Source organism: Tasmannia lanceolata, unplaced genomic scaffold, assembly GCF_043159265.1.
Source record: "Tasmannia lanceolata isolate RefF3 unplaced genomic scaffold, GAP_Taslan_0.1 ptg000013l, whole genome shotgun sequence".
Classification (NCBI taxonomy): Eukaryota; Viridiplantae; Streptophyta; class Magnoliopsida; order Canellales; family Winteraceae; genus Tasmannia; species Tasmannia lanceolata.
The window spans coordinates 1,194,198-1,217,586 of record NW_027518690.1 but is presented as its reverse complement, the minus strand read 5'-3'; the positions used below and the strand labels follow the sequence as shown (position 1 = coordinate 1,217,586).

At 38.4% G+C, this 23,389-nt stretch overlaps 2 protein-coding genes across 5 annotated transcripts; one reads left to right on the top strand and one right to left on the bottom strand.

Annotated features, from left to right (window-relative positions):
* The first annotated feature begins 128 nt into the window (after positions 1 to 128).
* NDHM (subunit NDH-M of NAD(P)H:plastoquinone dehydrogenase complex) lies at positions 129 to 2,283 on the top strand. Its single transcript, XM_077393637.1, has 2 exons — positions 129 to 657; positions 1,935 to 2,283. The coding sequence occupies exons 1-2, from the start codon at positions 214 to 216 to the stop codon at positions 2,109 to 2,111; spliced, it is 621 nt and encodes a 206-aa protein (XP_077249752.1). The 5' UTR covers positions 129 to 213; the 3' UTR covers positions 2,112 to 2,283.
* A 3,067-nt stretch (positions 2,284 to 5,350) lies between these two features.
* Positions 5,351 to 20,587, bottom strand: LOC143889430 (uncharacterized). 4 transcript variants are annotated; one of them, XM_077393635.1, is made up of 13 exons: positions 17,021 to 20,587; positions 14,658 to 14,841; positions 14,083 to 14,233; positions 13,184 to 13,316; positions 12,758 to 12,832; positions 12,088 to 12,178; positions 9,586 to 9,856; positions 9,444 to 9,486; positions 8,991 to 9,094; positions 8,087 to 8,555; positions 7,894 to 7,991; positions 7,518 to 7,622; positions 5,351 to 5,805 (listed from the first exon to the last, which is right to left on the bottom strand). In XM_077393635.1, exons 1-10 carry the CDS (start codon positions 20,439 to 20,441, stop codon positions 8,127 to 8,129), a joined length of 4,902 nt encoding a protein of 1,633 aa, XP_077249750.1. In that variant the 5' UTR covers positions 20,442 to 20,587; the 3' UTR covers positions 5,351 to 5,805; positions 7,518 to 7,622; positions 7,894 to 7,991; positions 8,087 to 8,126. The 4 variants fall into 4 exon arrangements, with proteins under 4 accessions (XP_077249750.1, XP_077249748.1, XP_077249749.1 ...); XM_077393633.1 differs by having other exon boundaries at positions 7,894 to 8,555; XM_077393634.1 differs by having other exon boundaries at positions 5,351 to 5,582; positions 7,894 to 8,555.
* Positions 20,588 to 23,389: the final 2,802 nt, after the last annotated feature.

The following is a 23,389-nucleotide window of genomic DNA, read 5'->3' as shown; positions in this document are numbered from 1 at the left end:
GAATTATTAACAGAAAGCAGATGCAGGCAGTATTTTGAAGAATATACACCGAGCGAATGTATATATTCTCAAAGACAAAATAATAATAAAAGAAAAAAAAATCCCTTATCCCCAAGGACAAAAATAGATATGAATGGTTCAAGACCATGCATATAGATGCAACAAAAAAAAAGGAGATATAGAAAGGTAATTATTTTAGAATAATAATCTCCCATGGCTACCAGTTCTTCTTACCTGAATTCAACAAGCTTCTCCATGCTTGGATGGAATGGAGGTAGAAGAGAAGGAAAAACTTGCAGAGGATTCTTCTTGAAAGCCCAACAAAAACAAGAACAAAAAGAACAAGAAATACCCACTTTACAGCAAGAAAAAGAATTCATTTTACAGCAAGAAGCAACACCACAGCCTCCATTAATGCCTCAGTTGAATTCAAAGAGCAAGAACATGAGTAGGGAATATGGAGGTCAATGGCTTAGCAGTGTTACCCGTCACGTTCGAATCTACGCGGCCTACATCGATCCTGTCACATACGCCTTTGATCAGACACAAATGGATAAGCTAACGCTAATCCTCGATCCAACAAACGAGTTCCTCTGGACCCCTGAAACCTGCAACAAGGTCTACGCCTACTTCCAAGAGCTCGTAGATCATTACGAGGTATGATTATTGTTTCTAATATCACTAATTAATGGTGATTCTTTTTCAATTTTGGATTTTAATTAGTATAATCTCGTAATTGTTCACCAGAAAGAATTCAGTACAGATGTAGGATATCTGTCCAGAAGTTTTCGCAACTCAATCATGATTTATGTAATTAACGTCGGCTTCGAACCTCAATTTGCTCAAATCAACTTACTAAAATAAATTCTAACTCTTTTTATAATTTGAAACCCATGGATTCATTACCCATTTCGTGCATAGTTTCAAAACCATGAATCAAAGCTCCTTTGACTCTCGTAAGTTACGACCACATCAACCGAGTAATAAGCCGCGTCAACTTAGTACTCGTCTGCGTCAACCGTTCCAATTCTAATAGGATCAATTTTGGCCTGCATCAGCATTTTGAAGCACTGATTTCACATTTTCTCACGAATTATAGTTTTCAAGGTGGCATAGGATTTATGGTTTATTATCAAGAAAATAGAATAAGCCGTGAAATTAAGATCACAATTAGGACATGTTAATACAAGATTTCAATTCAATCATCAACGCGTTAAGCCCCCATCTTGTCTGATATCAAACGTCGAGGGCCTCACGGAAATTGATAGTAGAGAAGTTCGCCAAAATGTCAATGTTCTTCCCAATGAATATGTGCATAGGGAAGTCTAGAAGCTATTCATCTAGTTTTGTGTCATCACAAAACAGAGCTATTCATCTAGTTTTGTGTCATCACAAAACAGAGAACAATTTCGTCATCATGTTCCAAGGCCATGTTCAGCACCCAAAAAAAAGGAAAAAAGGGTAACCTGAACGGACTGTGAAACAACCAATTACTCCAAAAGCTTAAGCTGTTAGAGTTGGTGTTATTTAATCATTTGTATATGAGAATTTCATCTCGTACGGCTCAAGCGGAAACACCCAAATACTGGTTGCAACGGATATGTAATAGAAAGTTTGAAACTTCAATCACCCCTGATGATACGAAGGAACCCAAATCCGGAATCTCTTCTTTGTGATGATAATGCCAAAATATCAAGTTGGCTCATCCGTCTTTATACCTTTAATTACTATTATTCCCAAAATTTAGCATTTCCCTCTATATTATGGAAACTAAAAAATTTTCCTTAGAATTTTTTTTTCCTCAAAAATGTTTTTCCTGCAATCGAAAAAGGGCTAAAGGAGTTGATGATTTTTTTTCATAAAATCATATATCATTCCCCAAGTTTTGCCTGTATTAGTATAATTGAGAAATTGTACTGTATGTATGTATACAGGGCGCTCCGCTAACAGAGTATACCCTCCGTTTGATCGGTTCGGACATTGAACATTACATCCGAAAGCTACTATATGAGGGAGAGATCAAGTACAACATGAATGCAAGGGTCCTCAACTTCAGCATGGGAAAGCCTCGTATTGTATTTAATAACAACCAAATTGAAAATGTACAATGAAACTACACTGCGCAAATACCGTGTAATGATTAAATCTAGTCTACTTCAGGTATGGCAAATAGTCTCACCTGATTCAGTATCTTTTGAAAATTTTGGGTATAGTCATTTGTATAGGAGCCATCTTATCTCAAAATATTAAGATATGAGAATTGATTAAGGGCCCGTTTGGATACCTCATATTTTGTACTTGAATTTGGAATTGAGTTTTGAATACAAAATGAATAGATCCGCCGGCTCATGTTGAGGGACAGAGGAAAGGGGGTACTTCCTACTAGAGGGGAGAGGTTGAGGAGGAAAGAGGATGAAGTAAACTGCCAGATATGTGGATTTCCAATTACTTACTTCTACAGCATATTTGAAAATCTGATTTTTTTCACTGTCCGTCGCTGATTTGGAAATCAAAGGATGTGATCCGGATCCAAATCACAACACAAAATGGGCCACATATTTGAGAAATCCAAATCAAAATCTTCTCAGCATCCCAACGGGCCCTAAAATATTTTGACGAATCCACGAATCTTCTTTTTGAGATTTGAATATGATGTATGATACCAGTGTCGGATTCTGACACTCGTACCTATATCGATGCAACATAGATAAATATCCTCACAAGGACGCTGGGAAATAGCGAGATACAGACTTGAATAGATATTGGCGTTAGTTGTGATTTAGGGGACTTGTTAGGATGAGAGGAGACCGAGATTGTGGCGAAGCACCATCTAAGCATACACATAATTACAATAGTCAATCATAATTAATATTAATTTGTTGAGATACTAGCTTAGAATCACCTAAGTTGCTTTTCGACAAGTATCAAGATTTCCTTCTCTACTTTGTCCTCTACAACTTTGGATTGCTCTCCGAGGAACATCGCCCTGGTCTTGTCTATATTCCCCTGATAAGAGAATCCCAAGGCATCTCCCATCACTAAGAATTCCTTAAAGCTCTCCAGTTCAGGGTGCCCAGGGCCATCACCTGCTGATGGCAAAGAAAGACCTCTACCCTTATCATTGCAGTCTTTAAGCTGCCATGTCCGTGGAGTATCTTCCATTAATGGGGTCCCTCATTCCCAAATCTGAATTGAGCCCAGAGATTGACGCCTAAGTTCCAAACAAGAGATAGCCGATTGCTTTTCGTCCTCCCACAGGCGCCTTCGAATAAGCCTCTGCTTATCTAGAATCTTATTGAAGATGGGCAGATTACGAAGGGGGGGGGGGGGGGGGGGGGGGGGGGGGGAAGTTCCTCTTCACTATTCAAAGTGGACCGAGAAGGGGATGACCCCAAACTTCGAGTGCCGGCAACCCTTTCTTTAAACTATTGTTTCTTCAAAGGAGATATCATGACATCTGCTGGTGTAGGCAATTCCTTCCTCGCCAACTTCTCGTTGTACTTTAGATTTTTTAGAAGTTATAAGTCTTCATTAACCAGCATGATTGCCCCATCAGCTATAGTGTTTTTGTTTCCGAAGTGATCGTTGCTAGACATACTTTGAGAAGGTGATTTTAGAGGGGATCGAAGATAGTGAAAACTATTGGATTCACGCCTCTTTTTTCTGATTTCCTTTTTTCTGAACAGACTTTTAAGCTTTCTATTAAGTACAGATAACCCTCCTCGAAGCATAATTCCCAAAACTTTTCCTAAGTTTACCTTTTCCGGAGCGAGCGTTTTTTGTCTCATCACTTTTCCTTACCACGTGAAATCTATTTTTTATTTTTAGAACCTTTATCTTTTGCTGATTTTAGGCCGAAAGTATCCACAGCTTCTTTTCCCGCTTTCCTTTTGTTGCCAGGTGGAGGTACCATTAGTGATTTCCTTGCAAGTGGCAGACCCACAGAGCCCCTAACCTTACCCTTCCTACTTTATGACGAAAACGGGATAGGCTCAAGGGGACAGGTGGGTAGGTGGGGAATTCAAAATTTGAATTGGAAACCACTACCGACTCCGGCCCAATACCAGTAACCTCTGCCACCTTTTCCGGTGAAAAATCTACCGTCGGTGACCCTACATCATCAGCAATTTGGACGGACTGATTCCTCAAAAAGTGGCAAATTATCTTTACTACTGACCTCTCCCACTACCGACATTGCCAGAGAATTTATGCTGTCCTCAGACACCATCTTAACCCCCACCGAGTAGATGTTAGAATCTACCTTTAAATTGATAAACTGAGGAATGGATTTCCACAAAGGGGAAATACCAAGGCAGAGGCGAACACCAAACAATGAGAATGATTTCCAAAGAGTTGAGTTTCAAGAACCTGGCCCAGATGAGATCCCAGAATTCCACCGTGGTAGCAGACCACATATGAAGAGAAATATCATAAAATCTTGGCCGAACTGATCTAGCACCCAATGACGTTTTAGGCCATGGTCCGTCGTACCCCACCAGAAGTTGGAAAAAAATATATTTTCAATGCGTTTATTAACAGCTATCCAAGGCTTTAAGGCAAATAAGATATATAATAAGAATGAAAGGCATAAGACGATCAAGGAGAATCAGCTTCCCCCTGAAGATAGTAACTTCCCTTTCCATCTTCAATTCAGAGACAGATTTTATTAATGTGCTTTTCAAAATATATTTTCTTTTTTCTTTTTCTTTTTTTTTCCAATTTTGAGATACAAGGTCGCACCCTCTTGAACAAAGATAATATTTTGCCTTATCTACCATGAACCATGGAGAGGTTTTTAAGGCCTCTGCCAAGGACAACACCAATAATTAGTAGATAGGGTGACAGGATCACCTTTGCAGAAACCCCTTGTTTACTTGAAGTCATTTGGTTCACCATTAATGCAAATAGATAACCAAGTGTTTGATACGGCTCCCTTTATCAAGTTGATAAAAGAGTTATTGAAACCAAATTTAGCCAGAAGCGCCAGGAGAAAATACAATCCTGGATTATTAAATCCTTGTATCTGTGTGCGAGTGAAGTCTAGTAGGGTTAGGATCATCCCATGGAGAATGGAGACTTTACAGCCTGTTTACATTGCGGCCCAACGAGTGAATGGTTTGGATCATCTTATGAAGTGGACCCCACCATACTTTTTGAAAACTACTGGACTTCACGCCCGCACAGCATATAAAATCTTTTACTAATAAGCAAACAAAATCTTGTGGCCTCGCATCCTTCCTAGAATTGGGCCACCAAATGAACAGTTCAGATCACACACACGGGCGCCAGATTACAGCGCCTAACAGATAAACCAAAAGAAAAAAAAAAGGGAAAAAGATGACACCATATATTTTCAGAGTAAAAACTAGTGTTTTTATTGAGGGATCAAGTATTTTTTGCACAATTTCACAGAATGCTTTTTGCCTTTATTATACCCTCATTTCCAACAAAAAAAAAGGAACAAATTCCTTGGTTCAGGAGGATATTTCTGACAGAAAATGGTACAAAAAAAATTCTAGTATATGTATATAATGAAAAGATTTAAGGAGATATCTACCTTGTGGCCACCCATCATCTCACACCTGAAGAATCACTTAAGATTAGTGAGTGTTATGTGATGGTATAACATGAAGAGCACCATTTCAAAAGTTATCTGCAATACTACCGAGTCACTGTAATAAAGAGCATCCAACTCGGCCGAGTTAGCCGACTTCACCAGTTTTCTCCGAGTTTGACCAAGACTCAGTCAAATGACCCAAACAAGCTTTGATATTAAATTTGAAACCATGATATGCACAATTAAAACTGTTAAGAGAAACCAGAAGTAACGTAAATTGGCTGAAATAGACTGAGCGTTTATAATAAATGGCCTGAGTTAGAACATTGTTTTGGAAAAAGAAAATGTAAGGCCTGGAAGTTGGGTCATCAAGGAAGCAAAAAAAACAAGGGTTGAGGCAAAAGCTTTACTTGGAGGATTGAGAAAGAAAATAAAGAGAGAAAGAAAGAATATATGAAAAGAGGAACAATTCAAAAAAATAAAAAAATAAAAGACCATTCCAAATAGTCATGTACTGAGTAGGACAGTAGTGTATGACAAAAATTCAACAATTCAATAGTGTACCATAAAAGGCACAAACAAAACAATTCATAGATTTAGTGGCACTATTTCGTGTGTGTGTGTGGGGGGGGGGGATCAGAGAATTTATGGAGGAAATCGGGTTTTTCATATTCTCTTTCCGAGGTGGGACAACCGGTAGTACAATTCAAGGTACCATACCAGAATGCCTATTATCTAGTGCTAGAAGCCCTGAAATTGATCTTGATGTTCGTCTTTCGAATGGTGTGGTGTAACCATAATGTGATGATTGATTTGTTTAATGCTAGTTTTAGTTATGCATTAGAATTTTAATATATTAATAACAAAAAGGACAGTGAGTATAAGGGGCTCTCACCCCATTCATCAGTGGAGGGTGCTGGCGGGTTCAGAAACATTGGATATATAGGGTTCGGTAAAGCTAGGGGTGGAAGTTGGGTTCGGTTAAGTTGAGCTTCTGTTAAATTTAAAAACGAATTGCTTTCAACATGAATCTAACTCAAATTCAATGTAAACAGGTAAGGTACACGGGTGAATAGCACAACTTTGAACCATGACCAGCACATAAAAAAACTATTAATTCACAGAACCAGTAGTAATATCAACTTGGGTTAGGCCTATGGAGGTAAGACCCCATGTTGAAGATTGTTCTGAAAATGAAAATGTTAAGGTAAGAGTTGGGGTAGCAAAATGAAAGGCATGAAATGTAAGCCTTACTCCGAAAACCATAGAAGAAAAAGTAAAAAAAGAAAATAAAAAGAGAGAAAACCAGTTTAAGGGGACATGTAACATTTTAATGATACATTTTTTGTTTTTGAATGATTACATTTTAATGATACCTTTTAATTATTTTTGGGACTTTTTTTTTAATGACATTTGTTGGGACTTTCTGACATCATTTTTATTTTTAAAACAATGGAGTGGGCATCCACTATGAAAAACTGGGCTATCCAATATGAAAAACAGCTTAAGGCATGAAACATGCGTCATTTTAATGTTTATGCAAGTTAAAGTTGTGTGAATCCTTAATAAAGACAGAAAAAGAATATCAGTGCAAGGGGCCTCACTTCACTCATCGACAGGAAGCATCAATGGGGAAGGGAATTAAAGGCTTCAAAGTCTTCTGAAATAGGGTTCTATAAAATTAGGGTGGAAATTGGATCAGGTTGGGTTGACTTTTTTGGTAAAAATTGATCGAGATTCGGTAAAACATGACCTGATGAATCCGATAACAGCTATCCCTACAAAAAAACCAAACACCACACGGATCATATATAGGCTTATTTTTTTAACATGATCTGTGTTTTTTTTTTTTTCGGCGAGGGGGAGGAGAATTTCCAGTGTGCTTATGTGTGATTGTTAGTCATTCATGGAGCCCATAATAAAGAGAGAACAAAAAGAAAAGAGTGAAAGGGCCCCTCACCTAATTCATTAACAGAGGGAATTCACGAAAAGTACACAAGGAGTTTGAACGTCCATTCTGATAGCTTGTGTCATTCCATATACAGCCCCCTCCTGCAAATTGCAACTAAAGACACAAACACAAGGTGCAGGCTGTATGTTAGCCAAGGAATGGAACTAAATTGCAACTAAATTCACAGGTGCCGTTGCAAAAAGGGGGCAAAGGGCGCCCTTATTGGTCAAATTCCATTTAATATGGCACAAAAAAATAAGATCATAACTGTCTTTAACAGAAATTGACCAATAAGGGCATCCTTTGCCCACTTTTTTGCAAGGGCGCCTGTGAATCTAGCATTCCTCATAAATAAATAAAACAACAGGTAACAACATTGTTGTACCTTTTTGTTACGTTCACGGGTGCCATTATTATCCATCCCATCCTCCATTTGGCAATAGCAGAAAACAGGAAAGCTTTGCACCTGCCGGAGAACGAAAACTAGCCCCAAAGGTCTGGTCAGTGAACTGCAGCATTACCCCAATTCACCAACCAAACTTATGAATGTGACGGGTACCAATTTCATTGGGGCCCACCTTTACAACGCATGAGAGAGCCAGTGAACCCTGAGCTTCATCATGTTTTAGTGCTATTCATAAGACGGAGTGGTTTAATGAGCTCATCAAGGTCATCTGATTGTAAATCTGTGGAGGCGTCACTATTGAATAACATTAGTTGTGACACCATTGAATCCTTAGTCTCTCCACCTTCTCCAACATCAAAATCAAGGCCGATATAATCCATAAATCGTCCCTCGCAGAAGAAAATGTCTCCTCCACTCTGCCCTAAACTATTATGATCAGACGCTGCGGTTGCGGATTCACCAATACCAATAAGCCCAGAGGAGCCAAAATAACGGCCTCTAGCATTCTTTTGGTCCTTGGAACGTTTCTGTTTCCTAAATTTGTTACCATTCTTTGGATGTTGGAGCTTGCACATTGGCCCCTTAGGGCACATTCCCTTTGCTTCAAACAGGGGGCAGACATAAGTGTGCTTCTTACGACACTGCAGAGAAGGAATACCCTTTCAGTTTCAACAAAACGGTTGAACATGTTAGCTCTTGAAAGAAAGAGAGACAAAAGTTTTTTTTTAATGGATTCTAATTTTTTTTTAATATACAAATGTCTCAGTCTAATAAATCTGTCTCCCAATTCCACTTGAAGTTAGAGCATAAGGAACATGTTTTTTAAAGCTTTTCTCGTGGTTTTATGTCAAATCAAACAAGAAAATTCCATTATTGTAAGCTTTTTCTAGCAAATTCTGACTCATGCCCACGCTCCAATAGGCATGAGGATATATTTGAAGGGAGGAAAGCCATAAGGGCGGCCCAGTGCACGAGGCTCTCGCCATTGCAGGGTCTAGATTCTCTTTCCAAGCAAAAGTGGCCAAAGTAACATAATATATAAATAGATGCTCAGTTTTGCATATAATAGTGCCTACCTCTTCACCATCAGCACAATAACCCCTGAGAAAACCTTCACAGGCAGATGCATCAGGGTTTACGTTTACATGCCTATATGGACAATTCTTGTTGGTACATACTCCTGCCAAGGGTATTGTCAGAATAGGTCTGTACTATTAAGTGGTTTACATAATTTATCTCAATATCTCAACATATGTACATGGATTTAAATTTCGGTTACAGTTTCGGCCTTGGCCGAAATCCAGAAATTTCGGCCGAAATTCGGTAAAAAAAAGTATTATTTATTATTTCGGAAATTTCAGAAAAATAATATATTTTTGAAAAAAAAAATCAATTTGTCGAAATTTCCGATCCAAAATTTCGGATTTCAGGAAATTAAGGTTTGGTACCCAAATGAAATCAGAAATTTCAAATTTCGGCCGAAATTTAAAACCATGCATAAGCAGCACTAAACAGAGAGGCCAAGTCACCTTGCAAGAAATAAGAGCAATCCTGCATTCTTTCTGGAATGACCTACATTAGAATGTAATGAAATGAAGTAATAAGTTGAAAAACAGATCTACAAAAAACAATAAAATGTGTAAATTGCAATGCCATGAAATTAAGTAATACCTTATGAGTGAGCTTGCAGTTAGTACTGGAACATAAACCATTTAGAAACTTTGTACAGACAGCAACCTTAGAAGGGTCATGAATATAGGGACATTTCCCCCCATCCTTTTTGCACTTCCCAAATCGCGTAAAAAACTGGCAGTATTGTTGTTTTCTGGCCAAGCGCAATCTCGCGGTGTGCAAACTCCTTTGAATTTTCTCACTTGCTAGGATGCGAATCAATTTTTTTGGATTTCTGACGAGTTGGTTACCATTGCCAATTCGGATGTATCTGTTCATTATTTAAAAAAATGAATTCCAAACCTGTTAACACTTGCAGATAATTTCATATGCACCAATAATTAGCAATTTCCGCAATAAATAGTAACAGATGTGGGGAAATTTAAAGCCTCGCTATATATCTATAATATATACTAAGAGTGTTTCTTTCCACTGTCATTCATTTTCTTTCCATGGAAAATGTTTATTGAAAAACTTTTTACATGGGAATTTTTTTATTGGAAAACTTTCTGTGGTGAATCATTTTTACACCCATCAATTCACAACACATTTTTTGATAATGTGAGGCTCATCATTTTACACCCACGTGAAACCCACAATTATTCCAAAAGCTTAAGCTGTTAGAGTTGGTGTTATTTAATCATTTATACTTCAATACTCCCCCACACGAGTGGCCCCTGTTTTTTGGGTTGGCCATACACATGGATTTTTAATATCAAGGAGTTGTTGGGTTTTGAACCTAGGACCTTCCGTGAGGCAATAGTTCTATATCATATGAAACAACCAATTACTCGAAAAGCTTTAGCTGTTAGAGTTGGTGTTATTTAATCATTTATACTCCGAGACACCCAAATCAATGCATAGGGTGGGTCCCACCAACTCCATTAATCAATCCCATGCATTGGATGGGGTCCACCATCTTACCTCATGTTTTGATAGGATGGGTCCCACGATCTTCCACCGAAGCCATGCATAGACTGGGTCCCACCATGTTACACATGTTTTGATGGGGTAGGGGCCCGTTATTTTACACCATTCATAGCATGGGCCAAGAACGCTACACACACACACACACACACATATATATATATATATATATATATATATATATATATATATATATATATATAGAGAGAGAGAGAGAGAGAGAGAGAGAGAGAGAGAGAGAGGTGTTCCTGCACAGCTGCTCAGATAGCTTATCTGAGCAGCTGCTTCAAAAACTCATGTGGCCCCACATTTTTGGGGTGATCCAAAGCATTCATTTGGAAGGCCCTTCCATGGATAAGGTGTGTACTAAAAATCAGCCCTTTAGGATCATCCTAACCCTGCCATTTGTGGAGGGAAAAAATGGTCAGAAACAGTGTCTGTCCATTTTCCCCTCCACCTTTGATTGGGTTAGGATGATCCTATAGGGCTGATTTTTGGTACACACCCCATCCATGGAAGGGCCTTTCAAATGAATGCTTTGGATCACCCTCAAAATGTGGGCCACATGAGTTTTTGAAGCAGCTGCTCAGATAAGCTATCTGAGCAGCTGGGCAGGAACAAAAGATACACACACACACTAGTAAAAAACCCCGTGCGATGCACGGGCCGACAAAGAACTGTATGGACCACATCATAGGTTGATCCAAAGTTCCATGTGATGGAACACAACATCAATAGGTTATGCCCGTAAAATCATTTCCATAGGCTGATCCTAGCCCTCCAATCTATAGAGGTTTCCATAATTAAAAAAGCATAAAGGAGGGGGGTAGGATTGAAGTTATGTGGCTTTAATGGGTGCCTTTGTTAAAAAGCATAAAGGAGGGGTAGGATTGAAAATATGTGGGTTGAATGGGTGCCTTTGTTAAAAAAGTAAAAAAAAAGTGATGTGTAATTCTATTAGAATTTTGGGAGAAATTCAAATAATTCTCTCCTTTTCTCTTCTGCTATATATATATATATATATATATATATATATATATATATATATATATATATATATATATATATATATATATATATATATATATATATATATATGAGTTAAGTGAAGCTACACATACGTGTAGCTAACTTAGCTACACCGACGGCTTAAAATACAGTGGGCCCACATTGTTTGGGTGATCCAAACCATTCATTTGATAGGCCCTCACATTGATAGGGTGTGCCCAAAAAATCAGCTCCATTGGATGATCCCAACCCTTCAAATTGTGGAGGCAAAAATGGACAGATTTGTGAAGGTTTTTACACGTCCATTTTTGCCTCCACAAATCGTAGGGTTGGGATGATCCTATGGAGCTGATTTTTTGGGCACACCCTATCTATGTGAGGACCCATCAAATGAATGGTTTGCATCACCCAAACAATGTGGAGCCCACTGTATTTTAAGCCGTCGGTGTAGCTAAGTTAGCTACACGTATGTGTAGCTACACTTCTCTCTCTCTCTTTATATATATATATATATCATAATACAAGTATAATACATATATGGTTATGCATGCATGGATGTCCACATACTCGTCATTGCCAATCAGCAATCTCCGTGGAACAAAAGATGTCCTGGTTCTCTTCCCTGACTGGATATCAACAGCACATGATGATTCCTCCTCTGTAAAAGCAAAAGTTACTATACTGTCAAAGTGATGGAGGAAAATGGACATGCAAGAAAAATATATTTTCTCCATCAAAACGTTAAGTTGAAATTTTTGGTTGAAAAGCAAGGCTAAATAAAGACTGAATTGTCAAGTCACGTTAAAATATTATTAAGTTGATATATTATTTTATAATATACTTTATAGATTTTTTTTAATGGTAATATACTTTATAGAATATCAATACCTGTGTTGATAAAAGTCTGTATTTTATTTGAATGGTAAAATTGTTGAAGTAAGATTATCAAATCGAGTATATCAACATGTAACATATGAAAATATTTGGTACAATACCCACTTGATCTATTTGTATAGCATATTCTATAGAACATATCATTTAAAAATTTTATTTCTTTTTAGTGTATACTCTCTTGTTAAGTCAAACAGTTCATTCATCAAAATAAAGCAAGTCATGAATCAAACTGACAGCGAAAGTTCAACCCTTCGGTAGCCTAGAAAATCTGTACAGTACGACATAAAAAAAAGTATATGTGCAATAGGTTACATGAAAGGATAGAATCCACATGATAAACTACCTGGAATCCTCAAAAGTGTCCTGTTACAAGAATCCATTTTGTATCGAACTGAACCAACCCGGAAAATGCGCTCTCCTGCACACATGCTATAATCCATTATACCCCATTTACACTCATGAGGAAGAATAGTGATAACAAACTCACACAAGCCACTCAAAAGTCTGTGCATCATGCACAAGACAATCAATCATTTCCGATGACAACAATTTTGCCAAATGCTTAGATCCAAGAGCATGTCTGTCGGCCATGGTTTTAAATTTCAGCTGAAATATCAGAATTTCGGTCCAATTTTTTCTGAAATTTACCTTTTTCAGAAATTTCGGCACAATAATGAAATTTATTTTTTTCTTACGGAATTTCGGCTGAAATTTTGGTTTCGGCTATGTCCGAAACCAAAACTGAAATTTTAAACCTTGCCAACTGTACCTGGCTGTAGCTCAATGCCAAGAGATGACTTAAGAGAGGAACGGTTCCCATTCTTTGCATTGGAAACACTACAAGAAGCTCCTTTCTGCTCTCTTTTCTTTCTCTCTGCTGCAGCAACTGCCAGTGTAGCTTCCTGTAAGCCAGAATAATTAAGCAAGGTGAACAAGACATTATTTTACGGCATTATTTTACGACATTATTTTCCGACACTGCTCTCCGCAAGCCTAGTAAAGATACACAGAACCAATCTGACATTTTTACAAATAATGAATCAACCATTGGAACATTCATACAAATGATGCGGAACACAAGTGTGCACAATAAAGGTGTGAGCATGCACAGCATGAACACTAGCACATGCTTTTCCACTTTTTAACAAAATTTAATACAAAAATAAGTTTCTACGCCTATTTGAAATACCTCAAATATGATCTTTTAGAACATTTTCCCCAATATTTTTAGCATCAGCATCAAATTTATTAATAAGCCTAATTTGACCAAATGGGAATTTAGAGCATGGTTGGTTGGAGAACAACAGGTAACAGAGATGAGAATCATACGACATAGTAAATATCTAAAATACAGACAGTCTGGCAAAAATATCTAAAATACAGACAGTCTGGCAAAAATCCTAACTTTTGATCCACTCACGTCCACAAGTTTATTGGTATAGAGTGATGAATTTAATATACAATCTTAGAGGAAGCTTTTTATTCAGCACAACCAAGGATAATATCTTGGAATCTTGTAAATCACTAAGCATGAATAACTATAGTTTTTAAAGGTGCAGAAAGCAACAATTGCTAGCATATCTTAGGCAATGAAGAAAGTTACATGGTCCCATTGGCAGACATTATAAGGAGAACAATTGGGAAAGTTTGTGTCTTAGACCAACTAACCTCACTAGCCTTCTTTGAGCGTCTCTCAATCGACTTTGACCATTTCAGATTAGATCCGCCAATACTTACTACCTTGGATTTTCGTAGAGAAAATCCACTAGTTGATCTCGTATATACTGCATCCATCTTCCTTGAGAGCTGTAGTTTTCTACTGAAAGCAAAGAAAGACTAATTTATATGCTCATGGTTTTAAATTTCAGCCGAAATACTGAAATTTCGACCAATTTCAGACTTCGTCCGGGACAGACCGAAAGTACATAAATAAGAAATTTCGGCGAAATGACGAAATTTAAAGATTTCCACCGAAATTTTAAGATTTCTACATAAATTGCAGAAATTACCAAAATTTCCACCGAAATCTTGTAAAATACCAAAATTATTTTTCCAAAATTTACATGATTTCGGCCGAAATTTCATCTTCGGTTTCGGTAGTGGCTGAAACCGACATTTAAAACCATGTATATGCTGGACAGATTATTCGAATAAGCAGGAAAATAAAATGACAGATAAATAAGATCGGAAACAACAAAATAAATTTTATCGAACAAGCATTCCAAGTATGCAATCTAACCTACCTGATCAGTGAAAGGGAACTCTTATTTGAAACTGATGCCACATTACTCATGAAATGTCTCCGGTATGTTGCTCTCTTCCATGGAAAAAGGTACGGTAGAACATTTCGACGTTGCAATGAAGTCCTACCTTCTTTCTTTGACTGTGTCCCATCAAGTGTCCATACCCAAGATCCTTTCTCTAAAACTGCAGAGGTGAAACCAACTTATGAGTTCTCAAAGATCTGACAATGTCAAGGAGAAAAAAAATTGTTCTACAGGGTAAAAAACGATAATTTGGTAACAGACAGAGCTTATTAAAGTTCTAAGGAGACAGATTTATTAAAGATGGTTACTGACCTTTTAACAAGTATGGACATATCATAGGAAACAAATTAATCTTATCGCTTCAGAATATTCTAAGTTCAAGAGTATCAAACTTAAAAGCCAACGAAGAGCTACTACACGTAATATTACAATCAATCCCATAGACTGTCATTTATGAGAACTTGTCAGAAATTGACCAATTTTATTATTAATGAAATTCGTCCACAAAATTATCAAATCCTGTATCACCATTACGTTCTAATTGGAGAGTTTGACAAGTGATCAGCCTCTTGCTATAAAAATTGTGGTTGCACAACAGGAACATAGCATGTATTATCCAGTTGCAAGTAAAAGAATGGACAAATAACAGAAGAAACATAATTAGAATAGGAAAAGCTGGAAAGTTATCTGGAAAGTTATAGGGGCACAATCGTTCAAGCTTGGCATCCCCCCTACAGATGGGATGTGGAAGTTAAACTTTGATGGATCTGGTATGGGGAATCCAGGCCTAGGTGGTATAGGAGGAGACCTAAGAGACCAAAGGGGAGATATTATCTGGGCTTTCTCAGGGCCAATTGGAGTGGTTGGCGCCAGTGAAGCGGAAGTCAGAGCTGTTCACCAAGGGTTTGTGCGGTTGGAAAAGGTAGCCCTTAGTCAGGTGATTGTTGAGGGTGATTCCTTAAACACAATCAGGTGGCTCAGAGGCTCTACAGTTCCTCCATGGAGGTTTGCCCACCTTTTCGATGAAATCCATGATAAGATTGAAGGTTCCTCAATAATTTTTAATCACGTCAAGAGATCGGCCAATAGTGCGGCAGATGGTTTGGCTAGAGCCGGAGTAGATAGGCAAGTGTTGGAGTGGTTTGATTTCTTGCCCCCTTAATTTGGGCCTTTATCTTGTATGTTTCTCTTTTTCTGTTTTTTCTTTGTACTGTTCCCCTTGGGTTAACTGTCTTGGTCGCTTGTTTCTTCCTTAATGAAAACCTTGCTTACCATTCAAAAAAAAAGAGGAAAAGCTGGAAAGTTATTAATAGAAAAAACATAAAAAAGCAAAGAATAGATTAATAGACAATATTTCACTTCAAAGATCTCAAATCAGTATAATGGAATGAACCATCAACTCCTGGTTGTCAGAACTAGCATTAACTAGAAAAATACATAGAAAGAACCCTTGAAGATTTTTTTTTTTTTTGAAAAGCTTATAACAGAACTCCACCCAGCAGCAAAGCATGCAATCAGAAACCATTACATAGCTATTGTATTTCAATTGGGTTTAGTTTCAATCACCAATGAATCTAATAAACCATACAACCTTTGAAGATAAATATATCTTTAAAGGAAAACCATAGTTTTAGGACTAAAGCTATTACTCGCTCTCTGCACGTATTTTTGCTTAAAAAATTACTAATGGTCAGTACAGGTGGGCTATCCATATGGTGATCCAAATTGTTGAGAAATTTTATAAAAAGACAGCTAATTTTTCACCCGAAGAAATCTCTAAGACCCAGTCACTGATGTCAGAATGAAATCAATAGTAAGGTCATGTATTCCCCACGGCTAATTTTTTGCCCAAAGGAATCTCTAAGACCCCATCACTGATGTCAGAATGAAATCAATAGTAGGGTCATGTATTTGCCCAAAGAATCTCTAAGACCCACTCACCTTAAAAATTTACCTAATATTACAAACCATAACCTATTGCAACAAAAAAAAATGTTATTAGCTATAACATCAACATACTGCACACTACAAAAAATTCATTATGATTGCTCAGAATTAACTTTCTGAATGTGCGATTCAGCTTTCACTAAGATAGGCATGATATCATGTTTAGTGACAACAAATAGCTTGTAATTGCAAAAGATAATGAGACACAAGTATTATTTCTAGTTCTACTTCATCTAGAACCAATTTCCATGTGATCTAAAAAATGACAAATTGAATTTATTAACTAAATCAGTTCTTAAAATCTTCTGTTATGGAAAGAATAGGCATCAGCACAGTGCAACTTGTAACAAAATTTCTGAGAAGGAAATAAATATCGATGTTAGAAGACAGACCTTTATCAAGCCTTCCCGAATGTAAACTTCTGCTGAATTTCAGGGAGGATATCTTCAGAGCCCTTTGCCCTTCTGAATTTGAATTTCCATAGGGATTAGTAACCGCTTGCTTGAATTGATTTCTAGATGATGAAATGCTCCGAATAAGCTGATTCCTCTTCCTCTTGTAATAACCATTGCGTGATGCAATAACTGGCAATGGCTGAGTCTTGTCAGTGGTGGGGACAGATGGGTCATGGGTTTCACTTCTGTGAGCAGCAACCAATTGATTTGACTTACGCTTCACATATATCATTATCTTTGTCTCAGAGGACTTCGAATTTCGATCATCTAACACACTCTGAATTTCCAAATTCTCAGAAGCATTGATGAACACAGGAGCATCCTCACCTTTTGTAAGTTTAATTGGACCCGAAATTGCATGAGGAGATAGAGGTTCTGATAATGAATTAGAAGAATCCACAGTGGAATTTGGTAACTTGGCTGTAAGGGGTAGAGGGGGTGTTTTCGGCCTTTCAAAGAAAGGGTTCACTCCACCAGCATTTGAACAAGGTAGACAGTCAACACTGTCAACTTTACTTTCAGTTCCAATAGAGTTCTTTATTCCATTTCCACTTATGGGATTTGACTGATTAACCAAAGGACCCAAAACATGTGAAGATTTCCTCACGAGACTGTTACCTCTGCGAATATAAGAAGCATTCTGAAGCTTACCAAACTTCTTGGGTGACTGTCTTTTTAGGGCACCAGAACTCAAGAGCGACTCATGTATGGGTGAAGCAGAAGGTGAGGGGGAAGAGGCATCAGTTCGACGCCATGTTCGAGCTCTTGTAGTGTGAGTTGATGTCATCTCTTTTGAAGACCCTGAAGTGAAACTTGCTCGACGGGGAAAACTCCTAGGAATACCAGAGCTCTGGTGGGTCCTACGAACCAGATCTCCACCATTCAAGATTGGATTTGTTGTTGATTGTCTGGTTTTCTGTGATGTCAACGGTAGTGTCTTCTCTGGAATTACAAGACCATTTATTATCCTTTGAACTGATTTCTCACTGACTTCAGGTTCAGATACAGATGAATCAATAGTGTTAAAAGGGATACCATCTTTATTCATAGGTGGCTCATCAGACTTATTGTTACCCCCACAGCCCCTTTCATCTGACAGATGGCAGAACGACTGTTCCCCATTCAAAATGTGTACCTCTGGAATCACAGAAAAGGAATTTGGAGCATCTACCCTGGAGAGTCCCTCGGGCAACTGTTCTAACCCTTCCTTATCAGAGTTAGTATTAGAGACCACTGAGGCCACTGCCCCGACCCAAACATCATTAGACGGATGCAACTCCTCTTTAACAAGAGGGTTGCAGCCACCACCTTCAATGGCACTGCCAGGAGATATTCGATCCAAAACTTGAGTCTCAACTTCTAAAGGTAAGCTAGCTAATTTTTCCTCATTGGAATTAGTATTAGAGACCACCGAGGCCACTGCCCCGACCCAAACATCATTAGAGTGATGCAACTCCTCCATGGCACTGCCAGGAGATATTCGATCCAAAACTTGCGTCTCAACTTCTAAAGGAGAACTAGCTAATTTTTCCTGCATCCGAGAATGAGATACCACAGCATCTTCACACTTGTCTCTAATTGTATTTCCATGCTCCGCCACTGAAGCGACTTCTGTTTGAACTTTTCCTTCATATTCAAGAGATTCTTGGTGATAATCAATCTTCGCACCAATTGCAACAGCTTCTTGCCAGTCACCCTCCATTCCTGATGGGGAAGGAGTCTGCATATCCAAAACAACTGACTCTTTAGTAAAATCCACATCAGAATGAACAGAGTGTATAACATCTTTGACAAACATCACGTCATCTTTCCTATGATTTTCATTAATAACATCTTCAATTGAGACCATGACACCATCAGATTTTTTTATTGCACTCTTGTTCGGTGAAACAACCATATTCGGACTGTCCTGCGAACCATCCACAGTACCAGTCTCAGAAGTCCCCACTTTTGATAAGTCTATGACTTCTGACTGTTTCAATTCCTTTTCAAAACATGATGTGCCATCTATAACATGTTTCTCTTGGAATCCAGTTACCTCCAAGCTATCCAAACCCGAAACAGGAATCATGATCTTTCTCCTCTTCTTCTTCTTTTTTGAATCCGTTTCGTCAGGGTCAAGCATAGAAATCAAACCTTTATCTTTTGGTGCAACACTGTTTGAATCAACAATGTAAGAAGAAGATACCAATTGCTCATCTTTCATTTTCCTCATAGGTTTCGCAGGTTGAAGTTTGGCAGATGCACTAGTCTTCTGCAATTTCTTCTTCGGGGCAGTTCGACGAATATCTTGCACACACTCATTAGCCACTGCATTCTTCCCTTCGCTTGGAATTGGGGGGAACCGTGCCCAAGAAACGACTCGAAGGCCGACATTATCTTGCACACACTCATTACCCACTGCATTCTTCCCTTCGCGTGGAATTGGGGGAAACTGTGCCCGAGAAACGACTCGAAGGCCGCCATTATCCCTAGCAACCTCATTTTCTATCTTGGGAGCAAAAGGGGGCTGTCTGATTGGTGAGGAGGCATTGGAAAAGCTGATTGATGAGGAGGCATTGAAAAAGCTTTTGTTCCGCGATTCCTCCAACCGAATGGCGGATGTGGAGGGAAAATTGGTCAAAAGATGGGAATTGAATGGATGGTGATGATTATTAGGGTTTAGTGGTTGCCGCTGCTGCTGCTGCTGTTGCTTTTCTTGATGAAGATGATTATGATGATAATTGTTAGGGTTTTGTGGTGGTGGTGGTGGTTGTTTTCCTTGATGATGATCAAGATTCTGCGACTGACCCCAAGAACTAATTCGCGACTCAACGTGGAACTGACTGGTGGGGAGAGTGAAGTCGCGCCCATCGGGGTCGTGACGGAACCTCTTCCCATTCGAATTGAAATTGGAGGTTTCCCAATTTGATTGGTGGGTATTAGACAAAAGAGTTCTAGACCTAAAGGGATTTGAATTGGGGGTTTCCCAATTTGATTGATGGGTAGTGGGCAAAGGAGTTCTAGACCTAGAATTGAAATTGGGGTTTTCCCAATTTGATTGGTGGAGAGTGGGAAAGTGGGGTCTAGACCTAGAGGGATCATCCCAAATCAAGGGAGGAGGGTTAGGGTTAGGGTTTGTACGGGGACCGAGAAAGGTGAATGTGGGGGGATCAGGGCGAGGATGAGGATTGAAGAGGAAGTGGGTTCGTCTTGATTCTTTATTAGGGTTGGGGTATGGAGGGATGTATGTGTTGGAATTGTTAAAATTGTGATTAGGGTTTTGGAAATTAGGGTTCTTATTGGGGAAAATAGGGGCGTACCTCTTTGTATTGTTCAAAAATGGCGAGAATTGTGGTGGGTTGAAATGATGATCCATGCTCTCTCTCTCTCTCTCTTTCTGTAGCTTCTTGTTTTCTTCTTCTTTAAAGAGAGAGGGATTGGAATTTTCAAGATCGAGGAAAAAGCAAATGGGGTATGGGACGTTATCTCCTCAATGGGCTTTACTTAGTAAACGTTTTTGGTGATGAATTGTGGATCGGATGCGTCATGAGAACTGTGGGTAAGTCTTGGACCCAATTGAGATCCGATTGGCAAGATGGGCCATCTTCTGTACTGTTTGGCAAGATTTATTGTTCGTATTAGGCCGCAACTCGGGCCGGGTTGAGTCCAACCCTAGCCCAATCCGAAGTGGCATTACCTTAGCCCTAACTCGATTCAACCCTAGCCTTGGGTGGAAGAGGGTCAATCCTGACTCAACCCGCCTCTAAATCTCTCAACCCTAATCCAATATAATCCCATTCTATAAATCAGGTCGGGTTGGGTTCGGATTGGAAGGCAAAAGCTATGTATAAAAGAAATCATTTACTTAAGATTTTGAAAATATGGGTTTGGGTCTGGCCAATTTGCCCAAGGCCTTAACCCCAACCCAACCCAAAATTATATCGGACCATATGATCTTGTGGTCAATTAACTCAGGCATGAATGGGTCGTCTCAAGAGGGCCCACAAATAATAGAGGCAGCAACATGTTTTACCTACTTAGAATGTTGCCTGGTTTAGTCCCAAGCAGAGTAGAAAGTTGCCATGTTACTTTATTAGACTTTAAGACTTTAGGAAATATCCTTGGCCTGCTTTCTTAGACTTTAGGAAAAGTCTTTATTTACTTGTTGGGGAACTATACAAAATCACACAATTTTATGCTCTCTATTTGTTTAATCGAGGATAATTTCTATCTAGTTTTCATCTCTTCTAAAATTGAAGAAAATTCCTTTTTGCTTTCATTAGTGTAGAAGAGTTTTTGGATGATTGAACATTGGAATGAAAATATAGATTTTGTGAGAACGGTGTTCTTTCTTGACTCTTTGAGTATTCTTGGACCTCTCTCCAAAACGTGGGTTGGCTTTCAAACTCCATGATTATTTTCTCCTACGCTCTTTGCACAAATCTCTCTTCTATTTGTTGGTTGTCCACAGCTTCTTCTAACTTAGCTTTTCAATCCTAACCCAAGGAAGCACCAACTCAACCCGAGCTAAAATCATGGTTTATAATTTCGATGGGACCGAAACGAAATTCCGAATTTCGCCAATTACCAAATTTCAGCATTTCGGTCCGAAATTTGGTTTTATTGCCATTTTTTTAATAAATAAAAAATTACTACAAAATTTCGGCTGAAATTTCGAAATTTGGGGTCCGAAACGGTTACCGAAACCAAAATTTTAAACCATGGCTAAAATCAGGGGTTCGGGTTGAGCCTGCTGCAAGTTGCACCCTAATACTAGTTCGCCCTAATATGCTAAAAACAAATTAAGAACAAAGGCATGCAAAAATATGAGTAAGGTTAAAACTCTACCAAAATTTATTTTAGCTCAATAAACCAACTCTATTAATATTTGTCTTCAAATAACTGTCATGTTAGGCTAGAATGTATGAGTAACTGCTAACCATTCTCCTCAGAAACATTATTAGCCTTCTCATTTATTACCAGGGAAGTGATATGTTTGCCCCTTTCTTTTACTTGGGGCAGCCCCTCTAGTGTATTCATGAATTTTTACACTAGGGGGCCGTTTGGATACGCGGATTTTAGAACCTTGGATTTCCTCAAAATCGTAGATAGGAGACGAGGGAAGAAGGAAACCAACCGTCGTTTTCCGATTTCTCGCCGTTCTTTACACCTGCAAGAGAGTAAGAGATCATCCCATGTTTCCAGGGTTTAGAAATCTCAACATGGGAGGAGAGATTTCTAAATACTGGATTTCTTACTTAAAATCCAAGATTCTAAAGAGAAGCGAAACGGTCGGTCTCCTTCTTCTCTTGCCTCCCATCCAAGATTTTAAGGAAATCCAAGATTCTAAAATCAGTGTATCCAAACAGCCCCTAGAGGGAGCTGTACCAAGTAAAAAGAAAAGCGGCGAATAGATCATTTTCCTTTCACAATATGCCACTTTTAACCTATAAGATAACACTAGGCCCTGTTATCTATTTGGATTGCAAGAAAAACCTTTCTGATGGAATATTTTATCTGGAATTTTTTTTCTTTCCACAATTTAGAGGGAAATAATATGATTATGGTTAATTTATAGGAATATCATCATAAATTGAATGTCCCTATAAATAAAAATTGAACAAGGTTGGTTCAGTTATATATTTTTTTCATGGGTAAAAAAAGTAGGCAATTTTACAGAGATTTTTCCTTTCCAAACTTTTCCACAAAATTCCAGCAATCCAAACAGGGGAGATCCCATTGTTTCTAGTTTTGCCCCCTTGTACCGGAATCATCCAAGATGTCTTGGTTCCCGGTTGCCGGAATAACTTTGTGGGGATGCCATGGCTGTTTTGGCTAATGACACTTATGTACAGATGTTTATTCAAAGGAGTGGTGGGTTGAAAAGGGACCCACTACAGCCAAACATTGTTGCACTCACCCCACATGTGGTCACATTGGGTGAGTTTGATCCAACAGTCTTAAATCATAAGAAAGTGTGAGGAGGTTGGTGTTTTCCCTTGTATGAATATTGTCCATGTGAGTGCTTTCATGTGAAATAATATGAATGAGAATAAGGCAGCAAGTGATAGCATTAGTGGAGATGGCATTTATTAGAAAATCTAACCTAGAAAAGAATAATCATTTGGTCATTTCCACCATCGTTTTCATTTCCAGAACAGTCCTGTTTTGAAATTGTTTTCCCAAGTAAAACAAGTCTAATTATCCCAACTATACATATGTCACATCCAAGAATGAAAATTAAGCACCACCAAAGAAATGAAAACCTGATTACTTTACATTGCTAATCTTGTATCTTGAACTCATTTCAGATTTAACAATACA